The 25,306-nt window shown below is 42.7% G+C and overlaps 1 protein-coding gene across 1 annotated transcript; it reads right to left on the reverse strand.

Annotated features, from left to right (window-relative positions):
• Nucleotides 1-4,038: 4,038 nt before the first annotated feature.
• On the reverse strand, nucleotides 4,039-12,501 carry smpdl3a (sphingomyelin phosphodiesterase acid like 3A). Its single transcript, XM_083790011.1, has 8 exons — nucleotides 12,262-12,501; nucleotides 11,121-11,337; nucleotides 10,482-10,626; nucleotides 8,870-8,966; nucleotides 8,490-8,653; nucleotides 7,572-7,752; nucleotides 6,272-6,396; nucleotides 4,039-4,891 (listed from the first exon to the last, which is right to left on the reverse strand). The coding sequence occupies exons 1-8, from the start codon at nucleotides 12,401-12,403 to the stop codon at nucleotides 4,577-4,579; spliced, it is 1,386 nt and encodes a 461-aa protein (XP_083646137.1). The 5' UTR covers nucleotides 12,404-12,501; the 3' UTR covers nucleotides 4,039-4,576.
• Between the last annotated feature and the right edge of the window lie 12,805 nt (nucleotides 12,502-25,306).

The raw sequence follows: 25,306 nt of genomic DNA on the forward strand, positions 1-25,306 counted from the left end.
GTATACATTCTTTACTCATTAATTGATGTTGTACAACAGTGATTTTGAAACAAACACTGATTTGGACACCTGGCCAGGTTGGACACCTGGCCAGGTTTTTTTGCTTCCTCCCTTATTCCATGGATTGTTCTGGTGAGCCGACCCGGAACTCTTAACGGGAACTGCCAATAGATCCGAAGTCCCGTTAGTCCGAACATGCACTGCTCCCGTGCTTGCGGTTAGGTTTAGGTTTGCTCCCGTGCTTGCGGTTAGGTTTAGGTTTGCTCCCGTGCTTGCGGTTAGGTTTAGGTTTGCTCCCGTGCTTGCGGTTAGGTTTAGGTTTGCTCCCGTGCTTGCGGTTAGGTTTAGGTTTGCTCCCGTGCTTGCGGTTAGGTTTAGGTTTGCTCCCGTGCTTGCGGTTAGGTTTAGGTTTGCTCCCGTGCTTGCGGTTAGGTTTAGGTTAGGGTTAGAGATAGGGATAGTCATTTCGGAACAATGAACCTTCTGACTAATGACACGACACCCTCTTAACGCCCCCTTCCGCCCCCTACTGTGGTAATCTGGTTCTCGGAATAGGAGAGAGAGACTGATTTCCCTTTAGAACTGAATAGGAACTGAACTGGGACTTTTCAAGTTTGTTATTCTTCATGAATGTTCAAAGCTGTTTATTTTCTGCAGTTTAATTTAAAAAAAATCAGTTAACCTTTTAATTCATGTTTCCGACTTTCATTTCATTGGTTTTCACTCACTCATTGAGCTCCTCATCCGAATCTGGTACATTTTCTGGTTTATACGCAGTCAATTTATTTATCTTTATACCCACCTTTATCATTAGTTATCCTTGCACAACTTGCTACAAAAACACTGACTGATTTTACTGTTAACAATTTGCAAGAACTGATTGTGTCCAGTTAGCTCGGCAGGTAGAGCTCTTGCCTTTGGGACACAACGTCATGAATTCACATGGCACATTTTTGGGGGCGTTACACTAGTGGTGAAAAAAGTACTCAATTGTTTTACTTAGGTAAAAGTACCAATACTGCAATTTAGAACTACTTCATTACAAGTAAAAGTACGAAATTAGTACAAAAGTATCGGCATCAAAATGTACTTAAAGTACTAAAAGTACTCATATTGCAGAATGTCCCAAGTTCAAAATGTGTACAAAATCTATTGAAAATAGCCGATCTACAAGCTCACAATGTGTCGCAACGCGACGCATTGTGAGCTATTTTCAAATGGCCGAAATGTATAGGGTTGAAGTGGTTAATGTATGTTTTCTGATCAAAATTAAAATCCCCAAAGTAACTAGTAACTAAAGTTTTCAAATAATTGTAGTGGAGTAAAAGTACAAATGTTCTGAAGTAAAAGTACTGGAAGTTGGAAATACTAAAGTACAAATACCTCAACACTGGGTTCAGTGATGCTTGCGGAACTTGACTTCGTCTCGTTCCTTACCGCATCACTGTCGTGGCAATAATCACGTTAAACCACACCCTCTCGTGTAATATTGCTTAATTATTAACCATTTAGGTTTACTTTATTATTTTTATGTTTTCATAGAATGTTACTGTTTTGATGTTTGTGTTTTATTACATGCCAAATGGGAGGCACTACCACAATTATTTTACTCATTTAATATCAGTTAAGGAACAAATGTACACATGCATTTTTAATGCTTTTTATTTTTTTAGGTTCTATATGACCTCAATTACCCCCAAACAACCTGAACTTCGAACATTCAGTGGATTTTCTGTGGTCTGGGGGTTTTCTCTGTGTGTTCTGAAACCTTTTGAGCTGCAGTGGGAAAAGCTTTCCAGCAGAGCACTTGTTGAGGCTAATTATTCAGAAAAACCCAGACCACAGAAAATCCACTGAATGTTCAAAGTTCAGGGTGCAAGTAAGGGGAAAAAAGAAGGGAAACAAATGGTCACCTGACCTTTAAGGATTTTATCCTTTAAGAATAATTATCATGACAAAGATCTGGACTGGATTAATTGTGGCATAGGAGCGTAATTCATTTAATCCCTGTTGGGTTGCACGTGGTTTGTTAAACTGTTAAATCTGTTATTGTGAGTGTGGGCCACTATATATATGTCCACACTCACTCCAGAGGGTCACTATATTTCCACACTCACTCCAGAGGGCCACTATATTTCCACACTCACTCCAGAGGGCCACTATATGATATAGTATGATATAGTACTTTATTGTCAGTTCACACTGAAGTGTGTCTTGCGACACAGCAGCCAAGTATGCAGAACACATATACACAGATTTGACATAACACAAAGAACAAGACAATTTACATACATAAAGACAAGAGCAATATCCACCGCTTAGATTATGCTGTGTCTACTACATCTCCTCAAGCCTCAAGGTCGACTGGTGGACAAAGGACCTCTTTAGTCTGACCTTATTGTATGCTGGTACAATATATCTCCTTCCTGAAGGTAGCAACCTATATTCTCCATACAACACATGCTTAGTATTAATAGGTGATATTCCTTGCTAACCTTAGGATGCTGTTATCATATGTGGATGTATAAAGTTTCTGAAGTTGTTGTCCAACAATCTTTGAACAAATGTTCAGTTGTTGCAGCAGTTGTGACTTTAGGGCTGCAGACAAACATCCATACCAGGTGGTAGTACAGTACCTACTGAAGAACACTCATAACAGAAGTGAAAAACAAAAGAAGAATCCGTCTACTAGCACCGAAGGATCTTAGACGGCGAAGGAAGTAGATTCTTTGCTTTGTTTTCTTACACACTGAATCAATCTGATCTTTCCATGACAATAGATTACTATTGCCTTTTAGATTACTACTCCTAGGTATTTGTACGAACATACCTGGTTGATCGGTTCACCATGAATAGTAATGGGGGATCTGTGTATCTCTGGTGGTGTACCAAAAACAATCTCTTCTGTCTTAATGATGAGAGTGTTGTTATCACTCCATTCAACCACCTTATTTACTCTGTGTTGGTGCAGTCCAGGATCACTGGAACTATCTAGGAGAGAAATCAAAACTGTATCATCTGAGTATTTTAGAATGTATTGGTCTGGTGTGTCAGTGCGACATTCAGACAGGCATTCCTCAATACGACAGCTGTCAGTATAAAGGGTGAAAAGTACAGCTGAGCTCACACACCCCTGGGGAGCACCAACATTAGTAGTTAATGCTGATGAGAGGGTTGTGTTCACTTTCACCCTCTGTACGCTGTTAGTAAGAAAAGAAGCATACAAGTGAATTAAGTATGGATTCAGTTCCAACTGTGCTATATTTGACACTAGTATATATGTATTGTATTGAAATTGAAGAAAAGTCTAAGAATAGCACTCTCGCATGATTCTTATTTGACTTATCTAGGTGTTTTGTAATTAAGTGGACCAGTGTCACAACCGCATCCTCTGTACCGCAACCCTTTTTATAGGCAAACTGACTGGGGTCAAATTTGTCTTTGGTTATACTAACAAGATGTAACAGTATTCTTTCAAGTGATTTCATAATCACTGAAGTGAGAGCTATGGGTCTATAATCCTTATGTTCTTTTGGACATTGGATTTTGGGTAGTGGTTTTATGTGTGATGTTTTCCAAGACAAAGAGAGGTTTGGAATATTGGTTGCCACACTGGAGCCAGCTCAGATGAAACGTTTTTGAGGAGAAAAGCACTGCATTCATCTGGCCCATTAGCTTTCCTTGTGTTAGTACACTAAAACACTTTCCTTACATCCTCTTCAGTGATGGTAATTCTGTCTGAGGGGGCAGGTGTTACAGCCTTATTTCAGTACACTTTGAGGAATTGTCCAATGATTCAAATCTGGCAAAAAAGGTATTTAGGCCATTAGAAAAGACAAGTTAATTTTCAGTCACAATAGGTTTTGTTGGGGTTGACATTCCTGTCATAGATTTCATAGTATCCCATGACTTTTTGTGATCATTGGCATTAAACTCATCCTCCAGAGTCCAGACGCTGTCTATGTGCCAATTTTGCCTGCCTCATTTTCGTTAACGTTTTTTTTTATAGCAGTGGTTCCTCACTTTGGGAACCACTGCTATATGGGACGAGTTGTGCAAGAGTCCATCAGTGTTGTTTTTGGCAGCAGATTTTTGTTTTAGTCATAGTCTCTTGAATAGTTTAAATTTAGTTTTAGTCACATTTTAGTCACTTGGAATGTTTTACTGTTAGTCTAGTTTTAGTCGACTAAATATAAGATTTTAGTCGACTAAATATACAGTTCATTTAGTCTACTAAAATGTATTTTGGCAGGCCTTGATGCCGTCGTAATGCCATGTTTTTACACTTGCTGAAAATAGCCGATCTACAACGCGTCACACTGCGACGCGTTGTGAGCTTGTAGATCTGCTATTTTCAGCATGCAACCATGTGTAAAATTACTTGATCTCTACTGGATCTCTTGTCCACTAGTCCCTTCCTAACATTTTAGTCTAGTTTTTATTTGTTGACAGTATATTTGGTCATAGTTTTAGTCGTCATAGCTTAGTTTTCATTTAGTTTTCGTCAGTGAAAAAAGGTAGTCGACGGACATTTCTCGCCTTAGTTTTAGTCGACGAAATGCAACACTGGAGTCCATTACAAGCTCCATTCCAGTCCCTTTGTGACACACTTGCCATACGACTCCTGGTCCAGGTAGAGCACGGCACACACCTGCGTGAGCCTGCAGTCTCCCTCGCACGGCTCACTGCTGTCGTAGCTCACCATGAAGTGGTGGAAGTACGTGTCAAAGTGCTTGGTCTGTGGCAGTCGCAGGCTCAGTGCCAGCTGCAGTAGGCTCTCTGGCGCGAGGTCCGCCAGTCCGAAAGCTTCGGTCATGACGTACTCCAGCTTCCAGTCGGGAGTCTGCTTCTCGTTGGCCTCCGTCAGATTGAGGAAGTACTGCCAGATGTCCTTCGGGGGGGGGGGAGATGGAGACACGCTCAGGGAAATGTCCTATTCATACTAGTTCATGCTTTCCTTTCATCCATTTTGAACTTTTTCTTCGTATAACTGGCATTCACTTATGCTCATTATAAGTAACATGGCACCATTTCCGCCTACCAGTAGACGGGTTTGGTAATTTCAAGCAACATTTAATTTTCGTGTTGCCTTCCAGGAATTGAGCACCGAAGTCTGACGTCAATATCGGTAGAGGGCGCAAATACACGGGTTCATGTACTTTTTATTTGCATTGTAATCCCCATAGGGGTATTTTAGATCGCCTCAAGTGTTTGAAAAATAAACAAATCATCCAGGCCACTTCACTCATATGGATATGAAGAATCAACTGACAGAGAAAACGCTAATGTTACTGCTGCTGAATTAGTTACATTTTCAGTAGAAACAGACTATCATATAATGGACATATATGTCTCTGTATCATTTATGACAGTCAGTCACTCATATTATGAGTGACTGACTGTCATAAATGATACAGAGACACCTCCATGACAATAACGCAGAGACAGCTGCTTTATTTTTGGACCACAATGCTTATATGAAACGATTTTAAGATGAGCCCATGTTATTCTCCATAGAGAAATTACTTCTGCGAACCAGGGGAATCGAGGGGACGAGCGAGTGACGCCAGGCCTTCGGCGCTCTATAGAAAGTCAGCGGTTTCTCTATTAGCTTTGATTCCCCATCGATGGTGTCACATGGTAGGCGGGTTTCTGAACTGTCCACAGCCCTCCTCTGAGACACAGTGAGTGAGACTTAGCATTAGTGAGGTCCAAGTATGTGACGATAGGTTGAAAATGGGCGAAGTTGGTCCTTTAATAAAATCACCATCCTTAAAAGGTTGATGTCCCCAGAATACATGTAAATGTGTGAGTGCGTGCTTACCGTCAGTGTAGTGGAGGGGGTCGTGTGTGTGTGTGCCTTCACAGTGTAGTGCAGGGGGTCATAGTGTGTGTGTGTGTGTGTGTGTATGTGTGTGCGTGCGTGTGTGCGTGCGTGCATACTGTACCTTCACAGTGTAGTGCAGGGGGTCATAGTGTGTGTGTGTGTGTGTATGCCTGCGTGGCTGCGTGGCTGCGTGCGTGCGTACCTTCACAGTGTAGTGCAGGGGGTCATAGTGTGTGTGTGTGTATGTGTGTGCGTGCGTGTGTGCGTGCGTGCATACTGTACCTTCACAGTGTAGTGCAGGGGGTCATAGTGTGTGTGTGTGTATGCCTGCGTGGCTGCGTGGCTGCGTGCGTGCGTACCTTCACAGTGTAGTGCAGGGGGTCATAGTGTGTGTGTGTGTATGCGTGCGTGGCTGCGTGTGTGCGTGTGCGCGTGCGTGCGTACCTTCACAGTGTAGTGCAGGGGGTCATAGTGGTACATGCGGAAGGAGGGGTTGTTGGAGTAAGGCTCCCACACACTCCTGATGGGCGTGACGGCCGGGGACACGAACAGAGAGCCCACCGCCTTACCTGCAACACAACCAAAGGGGGTGTAGTGGAGCAGGGGTAGAACAGCCAGATGGGAAAACTGTGAGGTTCCCAGTTCGATCCCGGGCTCCCCCAGAGTTAGTGTGTGTGTGTGTGTGTGTGACTGTGTGTGTGTGTGTGTGTGTGTGTGTGAGAATGTAATGCACGATCTATGTAAGGCGCTCTGGATAAACGCACTATATAAATGGAACCCACCATTTATTTAACCAAAGCATGAGAACAAAGTGGAGTATGTGCGTACGTCTGCGTACGTCTGTCAGTGTCGATTTTGATTTAGTCATAGTCATAGTCTTTTGAATGAAACTGTATTTAGTTTCCGTCATATTTTAGTCACCTGAAATGTTTTAGTGTTAGTCGACTAAATATCATGAGGTTACAGTTGATTTAATCGACTAAAATGTGATAATTACACTTGGTTGCGTGCTGAAAATAGAGAAATCGACAAGCTCACAACCCGTCACACTGCGACACATTGTGAGCTTGTAGATCTGCTATTTTCAGAGTGTATAAAATGACCTGTCTTTTAGTTCTACTGGATCTCTTCACCACTATAGTCCTAGTCTAGTTTTTAATTTGTTGAAAAAATTGTCAATATATTTAGTCATAGTTGTAGTCTCATCATAGCTTATTTTTTATTGTGTTTGTATTCGGTTAACGGATACCTTCGTCATAGTTTTAGCCAAGCCCCCAGTAAGGCTATCCAACGTTGAAGCTGGCACTACCTACTGGCAAACAGAGGCACTGCAGCACTTTCACGGAGGAGGTGGACGGACGTTCATGACGGTCACGTTTGAGGTCCGGGCTTAACTTCCCGCTCACTCGAGCCATTGAGTTATAATTGCACTTCCGGCAGTCTTCCGGGTTCTTCAAAACGCCACTGAGCAACTTCTATTGAAATTAATATAGCGGGGGGGGGGGGGGGGGGGGGAGGAAAGGTACTATGTTTACCCAGGGTAACTGGACTAAGCTCAATAACTTGTTTACAGCCAGGCCCTGCTCATAGAATATTTCATGGTAGGGGTTCAATGCCATGGGATACGAACTAGCGACCTTCCGATATCAAGACCGCTCAGCAAACCGTTCGCTCCGGTTCGTTCTCTATCCTTTTATTATTACTCTATGGTTTTAGCCCGACAGAATCAACGTGCGTGCGTTACCTCTGTGGTCCAGCAGCACCATGACGCTGTCTCGGTGGGTGTGGCCATAAAAGTGTCCGTCGATGACGTGGCTGTAGTTCCTGTAGATGGCCACGAGTCTCTGGTTGTAAGTCTCCCTGATGGCCGTGGTGTTCCTGGCGTAGGGCAGGTACCCCACTGGAACATGACCTATGATATACACCTATACCACAATGTTTTGACTTCATTACAAGTATTAATGCTAAAATATAGAACTACTCTGTTACAAGTGTTGTGTTACACTCAAGAGGCTAAAGAAATACAAAAAGGTAGAGTGGAATTAAGCAATACTACACGAGAGGGGGTGGTTTAACTTCGGCGTGCATTAATGACGTTAAACCACCCCCTCTCATGGCTGTGTTGTGCAGTGTCCAGGGTTCTTATTATCATGGCTGGAGTGTCCAGGAGGGTACAGGCTTTAATCCGCAACGCATGTCGGACCAATCCATTTCGGGAGCGACAGGTGTTTTCCGCATGTCGGACCTTTGGTGTGTCGGATAAGCGTGCGCACCCCGTCCAGGGTTCTTATACCTTCTCATGGCTGCGTTCTGCGGTCTCCAGGGTTGTCTTACCTTCTCATGGCTGCGTTCTGCGGTCTCCAGGGTTGTCTTACCTTCTCATGGCTGCGTTCTGCGGTCTCCAGGGTTGTCTTACCTTCTCATGGCTGCGTTCTGCGGTCTCCAGGGTTGTCTTACCTTCTCATGGCTGCGTTCTGCGGTCTCCAGGGTTGTCTTACCTTCTCATGGCTGCGTTCTGCGGTCTCCAGGGTTGTCTTACCTTCTCATGGCTGCGTTCTGCGGTCTCCAGGGTTGTCTTACCTTCTCATGGCTGCGTTCTGCGGTCTCCAGGGTTGTCTTACCTTCTCATGGCTGCGTTCTGCGGTCTCCAGGGTTGTCTTACCTTCTCATGGCTGCGTTCTGCGGTCTCCAGGGTGCTCTGCAGCCACTGGAACTGTCCTGCAGGGTCACTCATGTTGACGGTGATCCGGTCAGGACTGTAGTACAGGATGGTGTTCACACTGACCACGCGCAGACCCGGCCGGACCAGCTGAGAGTAGAAGCCACCTGCACGCACGCGCGCACACACACGTCTGAAGCTGCACACACGCCCACACGTGCTGCACACCCCCCCGCCCCCCCAAATGCTGATCACAGTGCCCTGCAATAAGAAATTAATATCTACATTGCCAATCACCGTACAGTATGTGCCACCGAAGAATTATTACAAATGTCTCAATAAAATCAACTACTAGTGCTAACAATAGTCCACTGTGCTTATACCTTCTCTCAGCGTCAGCAAGGCCTCGGGTTGCAGCCAGCGTCCCCACAGCTTGGCGGCTGCCTGGTAGATGCTGTTAGTGCTGGTTGGCATCTGATCCTGACGTCAAAAGGTGGAAATAGGGGGTACAGGGCAGTACTTAGTTTAGACACTACTTAGTTTAGACTAGTCATTGGTTAGACCAGTCATTAGTCCTACAACTAAAGCCTATCTCAAACCCTCACCTCCCACGGGGCAGCACACCTAAACCTAACCTTAACCCATGTCTAACCAATGACTAGTCTAAACCAAGGCCCAGGCCACACTACTTGAAAAACTGATATTTTCGTCCTCCGTTTTAGAAAACATCCCTGGCCATACGACAGAGATATCTATGTCCACACACAAACGCAGAAACGCATTGAACACAGGATAAAATCACTGCAGTAGCAGGTTCAAATTATTATTGAAATTGCAGGCTATATTATATGAGGTGCCAATCATATTTTTTAATGAAGGAATAAGTACCGCATTTTAAAAGCCAGCTAAATTGTGAGTGGAAGAGGAACATGTTTCTTTCATTGTCTGTCAGCATGTCACACTATGTGCTTAAATCTCCAAATCCTGACTCTCGACTTTTCTCTCCATATAGCCTAATTGAAAAATGATAGACACTTTACCATTGCTCTGGCGACTTGGCAAGTCCTGCACAGTAAATAATAGCAGAGTCAGACCTATAGAAGTGTCCACAACCACTTGTGAGCTTGTAGAGTGGCTATATTTTCGAGGTGTATAATAAATGTCACGTTATAATGTAGGCTAATAGAAGTTCACACGCGCGCATTGTCGGCATGCAGACACAGTGACAAATGCAGTCAAGGGTGCGCCCTTTATTACCTAAACAGGAGAGAGCCATGTGCAGCTCTCTCTCTCTCTCTGCAGTCCACAATTAACATATTGTCACTCGATGAAATCACCAGTCCGCACTGGACTATAGCTGATATATTTATTATTGGATGCAGCAGAGCAGAGCCTTTGCTCGCTGCAGTTGATGCAACATACTGTATGTTAAGTTTTAAAGTTGTTAACAGTGATATATAAACATGAGCAATCGGATAGATATCCGTAGTTTCCATGCAGGCACAAGCTGCATTTCTCACCTAATTATAGTAAAAATGATATGCGCTAATAAGCGGTGACATCATCGTTTCTCAAAAGCTCCGTTTCGCATGACTACACAGCTCCACTGATCCGGATATCTGAAAATCTTTCCAAAAACCTCCGTTTGAGTGGCCAAAAATGCCTTTGCGTTTAGCTGAAAGGCCCAAACGCACAAAGAAATGTGCGTTTAGCAAAAGATCCAGATACGTGTGGCCTGGGCCTAAGTATGCACCCCAGAAATAGGAATATGGAAACTAGTCTAACTAGTCAATGAATTCAATACACACACAGCCTCATCAAATCAATCTCCTGTTATCGGTGGGGCTGACCTGCATACATTTATATTGCATTTTAGAAATATTTAATCTGTATGTGATACCTAACCTTAACCCATGTCTAACCAATGACTAGTCTAAACTAAGAGTGCACCACGTATGGGATGAATAAATAAAGATTGATTGATTGATTGATTACCTGTGGCCAGTAGTCATGGTTTCCCAGTGCAGGGTACACAGCCATGCTGGGGTAGTGGTGTGTGATGGTGTCTGTCATGTTCCTCATCACCTCGATCACCATGTCTGTAGACAGCTCATCTACTGGAACATGAGGAGGACTGTCCCTGCAAAGCACGTTTTATTTATAATATCAATGCATTGCTCTGTTGAAATATTTGTTAAAATATCAAAAAAAAAAAAAAGTACAGGTCAATACAAAAACTGCTACTTGAGGATAGAACCAGAACGAGCACAAAGACTAGTTTACATAAGGGTCATCCATTTTCAATTAATCGGCGATCTAGCAGATCTACAAGCGTATGATTTTGTACAACATATTGAAAGCGGATATTTGGGGGCCAGGGGCCGCAGGTTGGGAAACACAGGTCTTTAACGCATTTTGGGCGGGAACCCCTTTTGGTGTTAGCATTATGTTATGCTTTAGCTATTGAAAAATAGCAGATCTACAAGCTCATAGCGCACCACCGAGTGGCGCACTACGAGCTTGTAGGTCTGCTATTTTTGAAAAACCTGTGAAAATGCGGCACAAATATTTGAATATATATTCTTTCAGAAGACTTTTTTCTAAATGGGCAAAAGCAGACAAACAAACACAAACCCTGTCCAGATGATGAAGTCAGGCTGCGGCGTGACCTGGGTCATGTGACGGAAGGCCGACTGGATGAGGCGGTACGGCGAGTCGCATAGGAAGTCCCCGTAGGGCCCGGCACCAGCGGCAGCGGCCCCTTTGGAGGATAAACACACCATGGTGGGGTCTGGAGCCCCCTGGTGGAAGGAGGGGTCCAGGTGCAGGTCTGTGATGTGCCAGAACCTTCCTGGAGAGAGAGAGAGAGAGGGGGAGAGAGAGATAGATAGAGAGAGAGAGAATATCAATATGTCCATACAAGGGCATCAGCGTAACTTGCCCAACACTGCAGATTGATTGATTGAAATATGTATTAACAGTTTGGAGAATTACAGTACATTTCAGGCACAACTCAATACAACTGTGGACGACACCATAAAGCATCACACTATAGGGTCCACCCTTTTCAATTCATCAGAACATGTAGAGACGTACAAAATATATACACTACTACTATATAACCAAAAACTGGAAATCCTCATAAATCATAGATAACAATCATCATGGATAACAATGAAGCATAGCTAATAGGCCTATTAATTAACTTTAATATACCTATAGTGAGTATGCACATGCATGATTTTCCCATCAGGACACGTCCACCTCATCTAGACTGAGTGGCAAAACATTGAGCAGCATGGAGTGGTGAAACTTTAAATTTCAGAAAACTTTACAGAGGGGCTAAGAGGGGCTAAGAGGGGCTTACCTATGGAATGAAATGAGAGAGAGAAGCAGGACATGCTATCTGGTCAAAGCAGGTCACTGCCTTTTTATTGATCAAAACATATGAATAGAATGGAACAGTGTAACAATGCCTTATACCCTTATTGATTTAAAAAAAGGACATTTGCATGTAATGATGATTGTAATGTAATGTACGATTGTGGATTGTTGTATTCATTGATGGGGAAGGGGTGGGAGCAATTATATGATTCTTCTCACTCCTTTTTGAATATGCAATCTTTGTACTGTTATTCGTATTCTTATTCGTATTAGCATATATTTGTTTTTAAAGTTGCCTTATTCAAAAGAAACATTTCAAATCAAATCAAGACATGATAACTGACTAAACTGAGACAATGGATCAGATGTAATAAGTTATAGTTCAACTCACCAATGGTTGACGAAGAAGGGTGCAGGTTTTTTGGAGTGGTTGGCGCTGCACCCACGGCGAGTGGACAGACACCCAGCAGCAGTGTACTAACCCAAAACACAACACTACACATTCCTGCTGCCAGGTGTAGTAGCAGCTCCATTTAAAAGCTTAATTAAACCCGTTGATGAAGATGTGGTGCAGAGCGTAGGAACTATACTATAGAAGCGATACCAACACTTGACATTTTACATAGAACGATCATCATCATACAAAGATCAACAGGAAGGCTGCGTGTTTGGTTTACTTTAGTTCACCGTGCAAGCGGGTTCATCATAGGGTTAATCCAGCCTTGCTGAAATTAGCCGATCTACAAGCTCACATCGTGTCGCCGACGGGACGCGTTGTGAGCTTGTAGATCGCAGCACTTCCTCTGCCGTCCGTACGTAAATAAAACCTCCCAGTGTGGCAATGTTGCCAGTTCTTGCGTGAGAAACAAGCAACCGGGTCTATGAAAACAAGCCAAAAGAGGCGCCTTTCATTGAAGACCCTAACAGGAGGAGCAGGAGCCCTCGTACAAGCCAGGATTCTTCGACTGTGCATGCACCTCCTGGTATCACAGCACCTCAAAGGCCCTTAAAACAAGGCTCCAGACTTCCCAAAACAATCTGGTCAGGTTACTACTTGGCCTCACTCCCCGAACCCACCTCACCCCTGCCCATTTTGACAGGCTGGAATGGCTTAGGGTTGACGACAGAGTCCAGCGCATATTGCAATGGGTCTGGTCCACAAGATTCGCTACTCCACCAAGCTACCATATAGGCTACCTGTCTAAATACTTCCTTAATGTTAAGTTAACAGTAACACCCACAACACCAAATTGCGGAAACGCCCTACCAACAGCCATTAAGACAATCCCTTGACTCCTTCAAAACCACTCTCAAAGGGCACCTCGGACGGCTGCAATTCGAAACTGACCCCCGTAAATTCTGAATCCCCCACAAGCCCCTTTTCCCCTTAACTATATATATTTTTCCATTTTTACCTCCTCTATGATGATTTCCTGTTTTTTGGCTTTATAGAAGTGTATATTTGTACGTCTCTAAATGTTATGATGAATTGAAAATGGTGGACCCTAATTCCCTAAACAAGTGTAATATTTTATGGTGCCGTGATTGTGTCCACTCACAGTTGACAGTTTTTGTATTGAGTTGTACTTGAAATGTAGGCTACTGTAATTCTGTTAATACATACTTCAATCAATCAATCAATTGGATTGATTGAACATAATATTTCACAGTATGTAGAATACTGTGAAAGACCTTAAACATTACAGTAGGCTATAATTAAAAATACATAATAATAATAATAAATAAATCTTGAAATGTTATGTAATGTACCCATTCTACAAACCGAATAAAGATTTCAATCAATCAATTATCAATCAATCTTTACAAGCAATTTTACAGAAAAAAAACAAGCCCAGAGACGCTTATAACAAGAGGACATGGCAACCCGACCGTCACGAAAAACCTGCTAGTTTCTATTTACTGTTCAGTGTTCACATCCGGTCTAGAGCCCGCCCTACTATATCCGGTCATTTACCCGGACAAACACAAACATAAACGTTTCCGTATGCGCTCCGTAGAGCCGGACGGATCAGGGACCTGCAGAGTGATCTACTCGCGTAGCCAGCTGCCAGACAACTATTCCACAATCTCTAGTCTGGCCACGCGAGACTAATGTAACAGAATAATGGTTTATTATTATGGACAAGAACAAATTAGTACTTTTTTCCACCACTCTAAATTGTAAAGAAGAAGTAAGAACAGGCCTGAACAATACTGTGAAAGAATTGTCTAACCGTGCAACGGCGTGGTTACAACAGCAGATGGGAGCAATTTATCTGTAATAGAAAGCAAGTCCAGTCCTTTTTTATTAATCCTAAAGGTTGAAGTTCATTCCCAATAGCAGACTTTATTCCTATGGGCTGTGGCAATAATAATATATATTCTTAAAAGAACGAAAATAAACTATATAATAGTTCATTTTTTGGAACCATGAACTTTAGTTCATAATTTTTAATTTTTTCAACTGTGAACTGAACTAGTTCATAAAATAAAAATACATAACGTTCCCAACACTTCCACCTGGGAGCACAGCTGCAAGCTGTTGGACTAATTGTGACTTCATTATTTAAGTGCCAGCTTTGAATGAATAGTTTATTTCGATCTTTTAGAGAGGGAGACATTACACAAAAACAGTTTACTTTTTCTTTTTTTAGGTGATCGAAAAGGCATAGGCAGAAGCTTAAAGCTTATTAGTGCCTATCCTTATCTCAACGTATTCCAAAATACTGTTGAAGATACAATCAACATATAAACAAAACAAACAAATACCATTTATAGAAGAAGAAATTGAAAATTAAACAAACAAAAAAAAGAAAACAGACAACGAGAAAAACAAAACAAGGAGGGAAAAAAAGACAAAAACAGACAAAGCTACAATGTTACACTACATGGCATAAACATAGCTCAGCTCCCCACTCATTCCAGGTTATATCTATGCAATAATTCCTGTTTGAGCCTCTTTTTAAATTGTTTTAGGTTGTTGCTTTGCTTTATTGGCTCAGACAAGCTGTTCCACAGCTTAACTCCATGAACAGAAACACACATGCTCTTTAAGTTTGTTCCAACACTTATTTGTTTGAAGTTTACAGTAGTTCCCCTCTCAGCTCATACCTCCCATCCCTATCCCTAAACCTTTTTTGGATATTTCCAGGAAGCAGATTATGTCTTGCTTTAAATAATAATTGTGCTGTTTTAAAATCAACGACATTTTTGATTCTGTGTCGATTCTTGACCTGGAACTACTTCGTTTTACGAACGGCACTGCGGATGCGCGACCCCATCTAGGATCACTAAAGAAGGAAAGGCCAAGCAAAAATAAAAAAAAATAAAAAAATCAATAATAAAGCTTATCTGACGTAACGTTCCGCCAATAGCGGTTGCAGGTTGGATTCTAATTGGCGGAACGTTCCATCACAAGCTGTACATTTGTTAAGTGTATTCCGCCCTGTGAGGTGTACTGTTTATTTTGACACAGTAAAGACTGTAGTGCCAGTCTGGTTTCCATCTCTGGTTCCACACAACACTCCTGGGTCAACTCACAGCGTGACAGCAGGGTCGAGGGCCTCCTCGTTCATTTGAAGGCTACCTGTAGTCATATCAAGTTTGTAATCTGTTTGAAGAGAAATTCTGTACATATAATTATTTAAGTGAAGAGAAATACTGTACATGTATCTGACAATAAAATTATCAATGGAGTTCCATTTTGAGTCTCATTCACAGGAGTGAAATCAGGCTTTATTCAACTGCCTATAAGTAAAGAATGTGACATTATAGAAAGTATTTTTCTGGGTAAAGTACATTTGATCTATTTTGTGACATTGTCGTCATTGGTACAAATGGCCAAATAGCCTGGCAGAGAAGGGACATAGACTGAAAACAATGCTGGCAGTAAAAGGCTGCTGAAGGCTGGCTACGCGAGGTTCGTATATATGGGACTGAAGAGGCTAATGTATGTTTTGTAATAATAATGAATATCAAAGTAACTAAAGTTTTCAAATAATTGTAGGGGACTAAAAGTAAAATATATGCCAGTAGAAGTACAATTTAAAATTAGAACTACTCCAGTAAAAAAGTAAACAAACAAAATAGTATAGTACTTGACTAAAATTAATGTAGTTACTTTCCACCTCAGGCTCCCTGCTTAGTCTCTCTCACAGCTACACCTTAGCGCACAGCCGCGGACAGAAGAAGCTGACGCTCGACGTCATTCCGGCTTTTTAGACCGCTGGTGGATGGACTGACGCGGAGGAGAGCGTTTCTGGGAATCTGTCCGTCGTGTCAGTCAGCCGCGGAGGTGGAGCTTCTTTTCCATCCGCAAGCCGGAATGACGTCGGGCGTTAGCTTCTTCTGTCCACGGCTGTGTGCTAAGGTGTAGCTGCGCTGTATCTCAGCTAAGATCCTTGACTGAAACACCTGTTTTAAGACATTACCGTTGAAATACAAAAACAAATCACCAAAAGTCGCTACATTGTACCTGCATTGTACCTGGTCACTAACGCTTGGCACATTAAAAAACAACAACAAAAAACAATCATAACATTATTGACTGCTGCCCCCAGTGGTGTGGAGGTCTACCAAAAGTCACACTTCCTGTCGGACAGGAAGGGGGAGGGGGCTTCTCCTAGACCCGCCTCATGCTGCTGTCCTCCATCACACAGATATTCTCAGGCTTGGAATAGTGGGAGGGATCAGCCCTGTCAATCAGTCTGAAACCCCGCCCTCAACGGTTCCACGGGCTCCTCCTCCTCAGCAGGCAAGTCTGGAGAGAACAGGGAAGGTCAAGGTCAAGGGGAGTGATGTCATTGTTCACACAGAATTGATGCACCACTGTGCACAACCTTCAGGTTTAGTATTTTAAACTAACTTGTGATTGGACAGGCCTTGATCAATGCTGCGTTTGGGGAACTAAACCCTACAGTTTGCAGGTCAATAGAGCGTCGCAGTCCCGCCCCCTCGAGAGACCCGGAAAAGAAATCCCGTTCATTTTCCTCATAGACTTCTCAGAGAGTATTTATTTAAAGACGTTTATGCCGCGGACAAAGCCAACTCTTGTCAAATCATGACAACAAACACAATTCTTCGGGCCAAACAAAGAATTAGAAAGTTAAAAAAAAACGGCAGGTTAACTTACAACACTTTTTTTGTTTTTTTTCTTCTTTGTAATTATTTGTTTGTGTTGTCATGATTTGTCACGACAAGAGTTGGCTTCGTACGACGCTTAAAAGGTCTTTAAATAAATAAGTTTTGAAATGCCTATGGGAAAAATGCATTGGGATTCATTTGCTGGGCCACTCGTCGTTCTGAAAGGGGGTGGGACTGCGACGCTCTAGTCTATTAGAATACAATTATGCCAGGCCAGCAGTTATGTTGGCTTGTGGCAGATGTTTTTGTCAACATTCCATTTTTGCCACGGACATACAAAATGAGTGGACAATAATATTACCAGAAATCACACATAAATAGATAGCCCCGAATAACAGGTCTGTAAATCTTTAGTGTTCAAATGGAACCAAATCCATTTGGTTCGATTTGCACAATCAAACATGTTTTTCAGTTGCTTCGTATTGATATCCTGTGCATTCCATTCTTATTTTAAACTTGGTGTCAGTAAAAAGGAACATCACAGGTGCAGCATGGTGACTGGGGGGCATATCATGTTTGTTTTTGTTTTTTTTTCCCCCAAAAAAGATGTTTTAGCAAATTTAACATAAACAAGGTGGAACCAGGGCAGAACAAGTCAGAAAGAGCCTGCTGGTTAGTCAGTCCGGGACCAATCAAGGCTGACAAAGGGTGAATTGCAGAAGTTGTGAACAGCCCTTTCTTCATGATTGATGGGCAAATCTTCGACATACTTAGCTACAACAGCTTCTCCCAGATGGGCAGAGATTTCTAGAACTCGATCATATTCAGGTTTTGCCAAAGACACTCAAGCCCATATACACTGCAAAAGGTGTATCAGGATCTTTTGAATGTTGGTGATGAGCAATGAGCACCCTCCGGTTAGGTTAGGCGTTGAGGTGGGTTGTCGTTTGTCGGACCAATGACTAGTATGAACAACGTACTGCACCCGTTGCAACAACAAATGAGTCAAATGTTGACTTATGTTGCAACATATCATGTCTTAGCATTGAGCTGCCTTATTCAAATCAATAGCTTCATCATACTTGCTTGTCTCTGCTCAAGATTGTGCCTATACATCTTTCTTGAAGGCCATCAGTATGTCTAGCCCCTTGTGTCTGTGGTTAGGTTAGAGAAGTGGAATGTGTGATATCACCTGTTCTTTCAATTTTGTAGCAATTCACATCTGTCGCTTCAGAACCAAACTGTTTTAAACGCTCCTTGTAAATGTGAACAAGTTCTGCAAGCCTAAAGATAGGTGGCTTTACTGGACTCTTCACTGGCAATTTTGGTATGTAGTAGCTGACTGACTCAGAGAAAGCATTTGGATCTGCTTCCTTCTTGTGTTGAACCTGATTATTTGCAAAGAAACAGCAAGGGTGATATTTTATTAGCTCCTGAGCTACAGCATGTCCAGCACTTAGTATAGTGCATTTAGATACAGTCATTTATCCTTCAGTCAGATGCATGGTCATGACCTGCCTCAGGTTTTCTTTTTTTTCTCATGTTTCTCACAAAGAAAGCAAAATTGCCTTTTGATCGTGACATTTTCTGGGAAGCTGCTTGTGCTGCAGCCCTCTTCTGAATCTGAGGAGGATATATCTCTCTCTCGTGATTTTGTATTTGAATAAAATCTTACATCTAGCATATGATACTGTGCATCATTTATAGAGTGTCCTCTATACCTCCATCCTTTCCTCTCACCATCATCTAATCTGGTTTGGTCTGAATCATTACCATTGCATTGAGGGAATGGAATATGGAAATATTTGTTGCTATCCAGAATCAGCATTAGCCTATGTCATTTTCGTTTTGGTGACGATTCGATTTCATTTGTATCTTGCTGACAGACAACAGTCACAACACTGTGTCCATTTTGTCTTAAGTCTGGCATCGATTGCTGCAATTTGAAGGCTGATTTTGTATGAAAACAATCGGTGGACAATGTTTCCTTAGCATGCATAAGTCTCTCTCTATCTGCTGATGTTCTCTCTGGTGTTGTGTGTCAAAGACTGAGCCCAGCCACAGCATGCAACTACGGTATATAGAGGAGAGCTTAAAGAGTAAGACCACTTTTGTAGAGGTTTGGGTTGTGTACAGGTACCTCGCCATGATGTAACTCCAAATAAAAATGATTAGAAATTGATAATTCAAAATATGCTCCTCGTTGACATTGTATGCTGAAACAGCTCTTTAAGTCACTCTTTTAGTACGTAAAACAAACACAAACAAAGTCGATTCAGACAATATAGAGCATCACCCAAACTCATGTGGTTTTATTTTTTATAAAAATGTTGATTTTCACTATATTTGAAGATCTGGATCCGGATCCACGGATCCAGTCTGGGTTTTCTTCCTAATAAAAATGGCGAAATCAACAGTTAAGTTACTGCGAGAGTGAGGTCTAGCCATCACCAACTCAGGATTCCTGGATCGCTGCCCTCCACACTTTCCTATCCAACATCAGGTTCTTGAGCTCTGCAGTGTTGTTAGCTATAAGATGTCGCGCCACAGTACGTCTACATAGGTGGTATACGCTTCTTTAATCCCACTGAAACCACGCCCCCATGGGAGGGATAAAATTAACGCATAGGATTGTACTGTGTATCTTTGAATTAAATTAATTTCTATTTCAAATTGAATTGTGTATGCGCGCGTGCATACTGTATGTGTTTGAGTATTGTGTATGTGGACTGACAGATCATCATCATCATCATCATACTATAATTCAGTCAATGTCTGTCTGTGCTGTGTGTGTGTGTGTGTGTGTCAGAAACACCACCATATCTCCTCACCGCCTGCACCAATCGCTCCCACTTTTCACACAGGCATTGACCATAATAATATGGAGGTCTTAACGAAGCCCTTTTTTCGATTTGACACATTATTAATAATGAATTTATTAGTGAATTAAAAAAGCGAAAACGCACCCAGGGCGCAGTACCCCCCGCGGCCACAATGGGGGTACTGCACCCGTCTCACAACGGGTAAGGGCTAGTGTAATAAATAAATACCTGCCCCCTGAGGCTGGTGGTCTCCGGGGTCGTCATTGTTGTTGTCATGACAACAGATGTGTTCCGGGGGCCAACGCAGTTCCCCGCTCTCCACCTCCCCCCCCTCGCTGAGGTGCACCACGATGGAGGGGGTGAAGATGTGCTGGAATAGAAAGAATACACGTAACGTAACTTAACCCATTCTGACCTGAGATCAGATTCATACGAGGTTTCCACTGGACACACACTGGTCTGATTAACGGTATTACTTTGTTAACTTAAGTGTTCAATGACTATATTGTGATAGTAATCATTGCGATAGTATAGTGTTTGTTCAGTATATCAGTGTTAAATATACCTCTACAGTATATTGTGACAGTATTATCATTGCTATCCAGCTCTTTAGTAAAACAGAAACAAATTATAAGTAAAATGAATCTACGATTTTCTGGAGAAAGAAAATACTTTTTCAAACTTCATAAATTTAATAAACAATATATATAAAGATACGAATGAATAGCACCGGCAGTAGCACATCTGCAATCCCACAACATCAGGGAGACAGAACATTTTGTTTTCCGTGTCTGTATGCGTGTCCGTGTGTTTGCATGTCCGTGCGTGCGTGTCCGTGCGTGCATGTCCGTGTGTGCGTGTCCGTGCATGCGTGTCCGTGCGTGCATGTCCGTGTGTGCGTGTCCGTGCATGCGTGTCCGTGCGTGTGCGTGTCCGTGCATGTGTGTCCGTGTCCATGCATGCGTGTCCGTGCGTGTGTCCCTGCGTGTGCATGTCCATGCGTGTGCGTGTCCGTGCATGCGTGTCCGTGCATGCGTGTCCGTGTGTGTGCGTGTCCGTGCATGCGTGTCCGTGTGTGTGTGCGCATGCGTGATTCCACCTGAAAGGGCATCCTCTTCTCCCCCGAGGCTCCGCCCATACTGAAGTCCCCTCCCGACGAATCACAGCTCTTCATCACATCTGTCATGTCGTCCAATCAGAGCCTAGAGATGGTACAAAGCAGTCACTCCATTTAAGTATTGGAGGAGGAACGTCACGGGGTGCATACGTTTGTTAGACACATACTAACAGTTCGACAGGCATTAGTCCGACAACATGTGGCTCCCGGCATGCGTGGGCGGTTAAAACTAACCTGTGGCAGGTTAAAACTAACCCGTGGCCGGATTAAAACTCACTAGTAATCAACACAGCTGCTTGCATCAAACAAATGAATGAGTGTGCTTGAGTTTTTTCAGTGAAAATCAAAGGTTCATTTGTGTCCAGAGCTCTGGCATTTGAACCACAAGGCAATGGGACCAATCCCGGGCACCGGGAGGAGGAGCATGTCTTGGGGTAAGTACTGGGAGCTGACGGTACAGTAGGCGTGGCGCTCCACCTCAGCATCCCATCTCTTGGGGGTCTAGCACATTGTAACGGGGACAGACTCCTGCCTGTTACCGGCTGATACCGGCAATCAGCCACTAACAATGACTCACTGCATGGTAGCGACAGAGCAAACAACATACTTTTCATAGTTTTAATGTGTGCCTGCTTACGGAGACAGACTCCCTGTGCTGTAGTGAGGAACGGATGCCGACAAAATTCCCGATCTGACGCAAGATTGGACTTTGATCGCCGAGTTTGTGCTCGCTGTGTGTGAAAGGAGGCGCGATAAAAGCGCTCGCCGACGCCTTCCCGAGCGTTTCGGAATAGCTAGCAGGTTTGATATTTGACTCTGTCGCCGACTGGACATCATATAGTATGAACTGGGTTGCGACTGCGTCCCAAGAAGGCCTGTAGGCTACAGCCAATGAGAGCACAGGACAGCTGTGCTCACTGCACAGCACTGCTGTCTGTCTGTCTGTCTGTCATATATGGGGGACAAGGGGAGAGCAACGGACTTGAACTCATGCTTCCTTCATGCCTGAGTGTCCAAGTTGCTCCTTTCCTTTACTCCTCACGTTGCTGCTAAACTGGAAAAGAAGTTCTCGTCAGACCCGTTCAAGTGAATGGCTTGCACTATAGAGGTCCCATCTGTACAGTCTGAACTGGAAAAATGTGCTTTCTGCTTCGATGCCCCTACTTCATGGAACACAAAAAATCACAACTGTGTGAAGTGAGAGGTGCAACTCTGTGTGTGTGTGTGTGTGGGGGTGGGGGGGGGGGGATGATGACACCTAAAATCATCATATATACAGTTAATATGTGCGTGTGTGTGTGTGTGTTGCGCACAGGTGGTGAAAAACAACCATGCTGTTTTCGTGCTCAGACGCACCCAGCCAGTCAGCCAGCTACCCAGCCAGCCACCCACACACAAAGCTCTCACTCAAACATTAATACCCCAATATCCTATGGACAATTTAATAACCTGCTTTTAAATCTCCCTACCTCGTGATTGCTTTTTAAATTATGCTTTATTTCACTGCCTGTGTGTTATATCTGTATGCCTTATACTTGTAGATTTGTGTTTGTGTTTTATATCTGTCTTAATTTTTTATTTTTGTGTATGTGATCTCGGCAGCACTGCATGCAAATGAGGGTGAACCCCAATGCTTTTTTGAGAATAATAAAAGGTTTCAAACTTTCAATCAATCAATCAATCACTTCTGATTGACATAAAGAAAGTCTTGGTAAACTATTGACTACTACTGTAAGATGTTGGTTCTTCTGTGTCTCCTTGCTGAAGGCGTGTGGTCAGGAACGGTGGGTCAGGCAAGTGTGCTGCTATAGAGTGCCACAGTCCTGACGTCACTCGCTCATCCCCTGGTCTTCTCTATATGGAGAATCAAATTGGGTCATCTTAAAAATCGTCTCATATAAGAGTTGTGGTCCAAAAAACAAACAAGCAGTCTCTGCGATATTGTCGGGGAGGTGTGTACCGTTTACGACAACCAGTCACTCATATTTGATACAGTCTGTTTCTAGCAAAAATGTAAAGATGGAATGCTGTGAGCGCCGGTTTTTTCCAGTTTTTCATGTGTTTGAGGTCATTAGACCCCTTGGTGTGGTTGTTATGTGCAATGATGTCTTCCCTTAACTTTGTTTGTTTCTTCGGAGAAGCTGAAACCTTGACAGTCAAACGTGCAAATGAAAGAAAAAAAACAGTGACATCACAATATCATCCCCTCCCCTAACCCCTCCCCCTTTATCATATACAACAACAGCTGTGGGTGCGGCTTCAGTTCAGATGGATCACCACCCACCAGGCAAACCAGGCATACTTAACGAACTGGTGGGAGTGTCCACATAAAAACAACATTTTAACAAATACTGTACACTTTTTTTGAAAAATAAAATCTCCCTCCTTATCTGATGATCACGTTTTAGGGTAGAAGAAAAATCACGGCACTCCTGTTTAACCAAATCGGCAGCAGTAACATTAGCGTTTTCTCGCAGTCAGTTGATTCGTCATATCCATATGAGTGAAACGGCCGGGGTTGATTTATTTATTTTTCAAACACACAGTAAGGCGATCAATTGATTGTGCATGTGTGTGTGTGTGTGTGTGTGTGTGTGTGTGTGTGTGTGTGTGCGTGCGTGCGTGCGTGCTATATGCCTACTGTATGTAAAACTATTCAAATTAACAGACATCAGACGAGTCATACACACACACACACACACACCACCTCAGTGTATGACATCAGACGAGTCATACTCATACACACACAGATCACGTGACAACTGAGGGACTGTATGATGATGATGATGATGATGGTAATAATAATAATAATAATAATTATACTAATAAGCCTATACATACGTTAATAAACTGATCTGAGACAGTGTCTCCTTTGTGGAAAACCAAACTCCTACCGCTAATTCAAAGCCAATATAACAGGTTAAATATAGTATCTATTGTGTCTTCATTGTATATTTTGAAACAATACATATATTGTTTTTTTAAATGTTAAAAACTTGCGGTTTCGCGCCACGTTGTGAGCTTGTAGATTGGATATTTGCACGACTTCCTAGACATATGTTTTCAAATTCTTTTTTTTTTGGTTCGATTCTGCATGAAATTACTGCTTTTTTGGGAATATTTTTTTTTATGTTGTGAAATAAATAATAATTAAAAACAAAATGTAGCTAATAAATAATAAAGGGACTCATACAAGTGTGTCCGCGACTGGACCCGACCTACACCGATGGCGGCAGAAACCATGCAAGGCACCAACCAGCTCATCAGGAGCAATTAGGGGTTCAGAGTCTTGCTCAAGGACACTTCGACACTAACTCTGGGGGAACCCGGGTTCGAACTGGCAACCTTGCAGTTACTATCCAGCCACTCTACCCCTGAGCCACCGCCACCCACAATAGCTAATTTAACACTGTTACTGAACACACACTCTATATAGCAATGATTACTATCACAATATAGAGCTATTTAACACTGTTACTCAATAAACACTCTATAGCAATGATATCACAATATAGCGCTAATTTAACACTGTTACTGAACACACACTCTATAGCAATGATTACTGTCTCAATATAGAGCTATTTAACACTGTTACTGAGCACACACTCTATAGCAATGATTACTGTCACAATATAGAGCTATTTAACACTGTTACTGAGCACACACTCTAGTCTATAGCAATGATTACTGTCACGAAATAGAGCTATTTAACACTGTTACTGAACACACACTATAGCAATGATACTGTCTCAATATAGAGCTATTTAACACTGTTACTGCACACACACTCTATAGCAATGATTACTGTCACAGTATAGAGCTATTTAACACTGTTACCGAGCACACACTCTATAGCAATGATTACTGTCACGAAATAGAGCTATTTAACACAGTTACTGAACACACACTCTATAGCAATGATTACTGTCACAATATAGAGCTATTTAACACTGTTACTGAGCACACACTCTATAGCAGGGTTCCCCAATAGGCGGCCCGCGGGCCATTTGCGGCCCACAGAGCGCCCCCTTGTGGCCCATGAAAGAATTTCCAAAAAAAAAAAAAATGTTTTCTTTTTTCTTTTTCTTTTTTAAGGGTCCCAGATATAAATGGCATTAAATGGGGGTCAGTAGCCTATGCATGTCAAACTGGGCATCCTTTTCAAATGGGGTCTTGCCCTGAAAATGAATTTTCAGGGCAAGACCTCGAGCTCGCGCGTGCAGACTCGGCCCCCAGCCTGGTACGCTAGTCAAAATATGGCCCTTGAGGAAAATTAATTGGGGAACCCTGCTCTATAGCAATGATTACTGTCACGAAATAGAGCTATTTAACACTGTTACTGAACACACACTATAGCAATGATACTGTCTCAATATAGAGCTATTTAACACTGTTACTGCACACACACTCTATAG

This window comes from Protomyctophum parallelum (genome assembly GCF_964188405.1).
Source record: "Protomyctophum parallelum genome assembly, chromosome: 19".
Lineage (NCBI taxonomy): Eukaryota > Metazoa > Chordata > Actinopteri > Myctophiformes > Myctophidae > Protomyctophum > Protomyctophum parallelum.

Coding starts and splice junctions, on each gene's coding strand:
- smpdl3a (XM_083790011.1), bottom strand. CDS start 12,403: ATGGAGCTGCTACTACACCTGGCAGCAGGAATGTGTAGTGTTGTGTTT. Junction 8,967..10,481: donor ACCATGACTACTGGCCACAG/GTAATCAATCAA, acceptor TTTTGACGTCAG/GATCAGATGCCAACCAGCAC. Junction 4,892..6,271: donor CCCTGCACTACACTGTGAAG/GTACGCACGCAC, acceptor CCCCCCCCGAAG/GACATCTGGCAGTACTTCCT.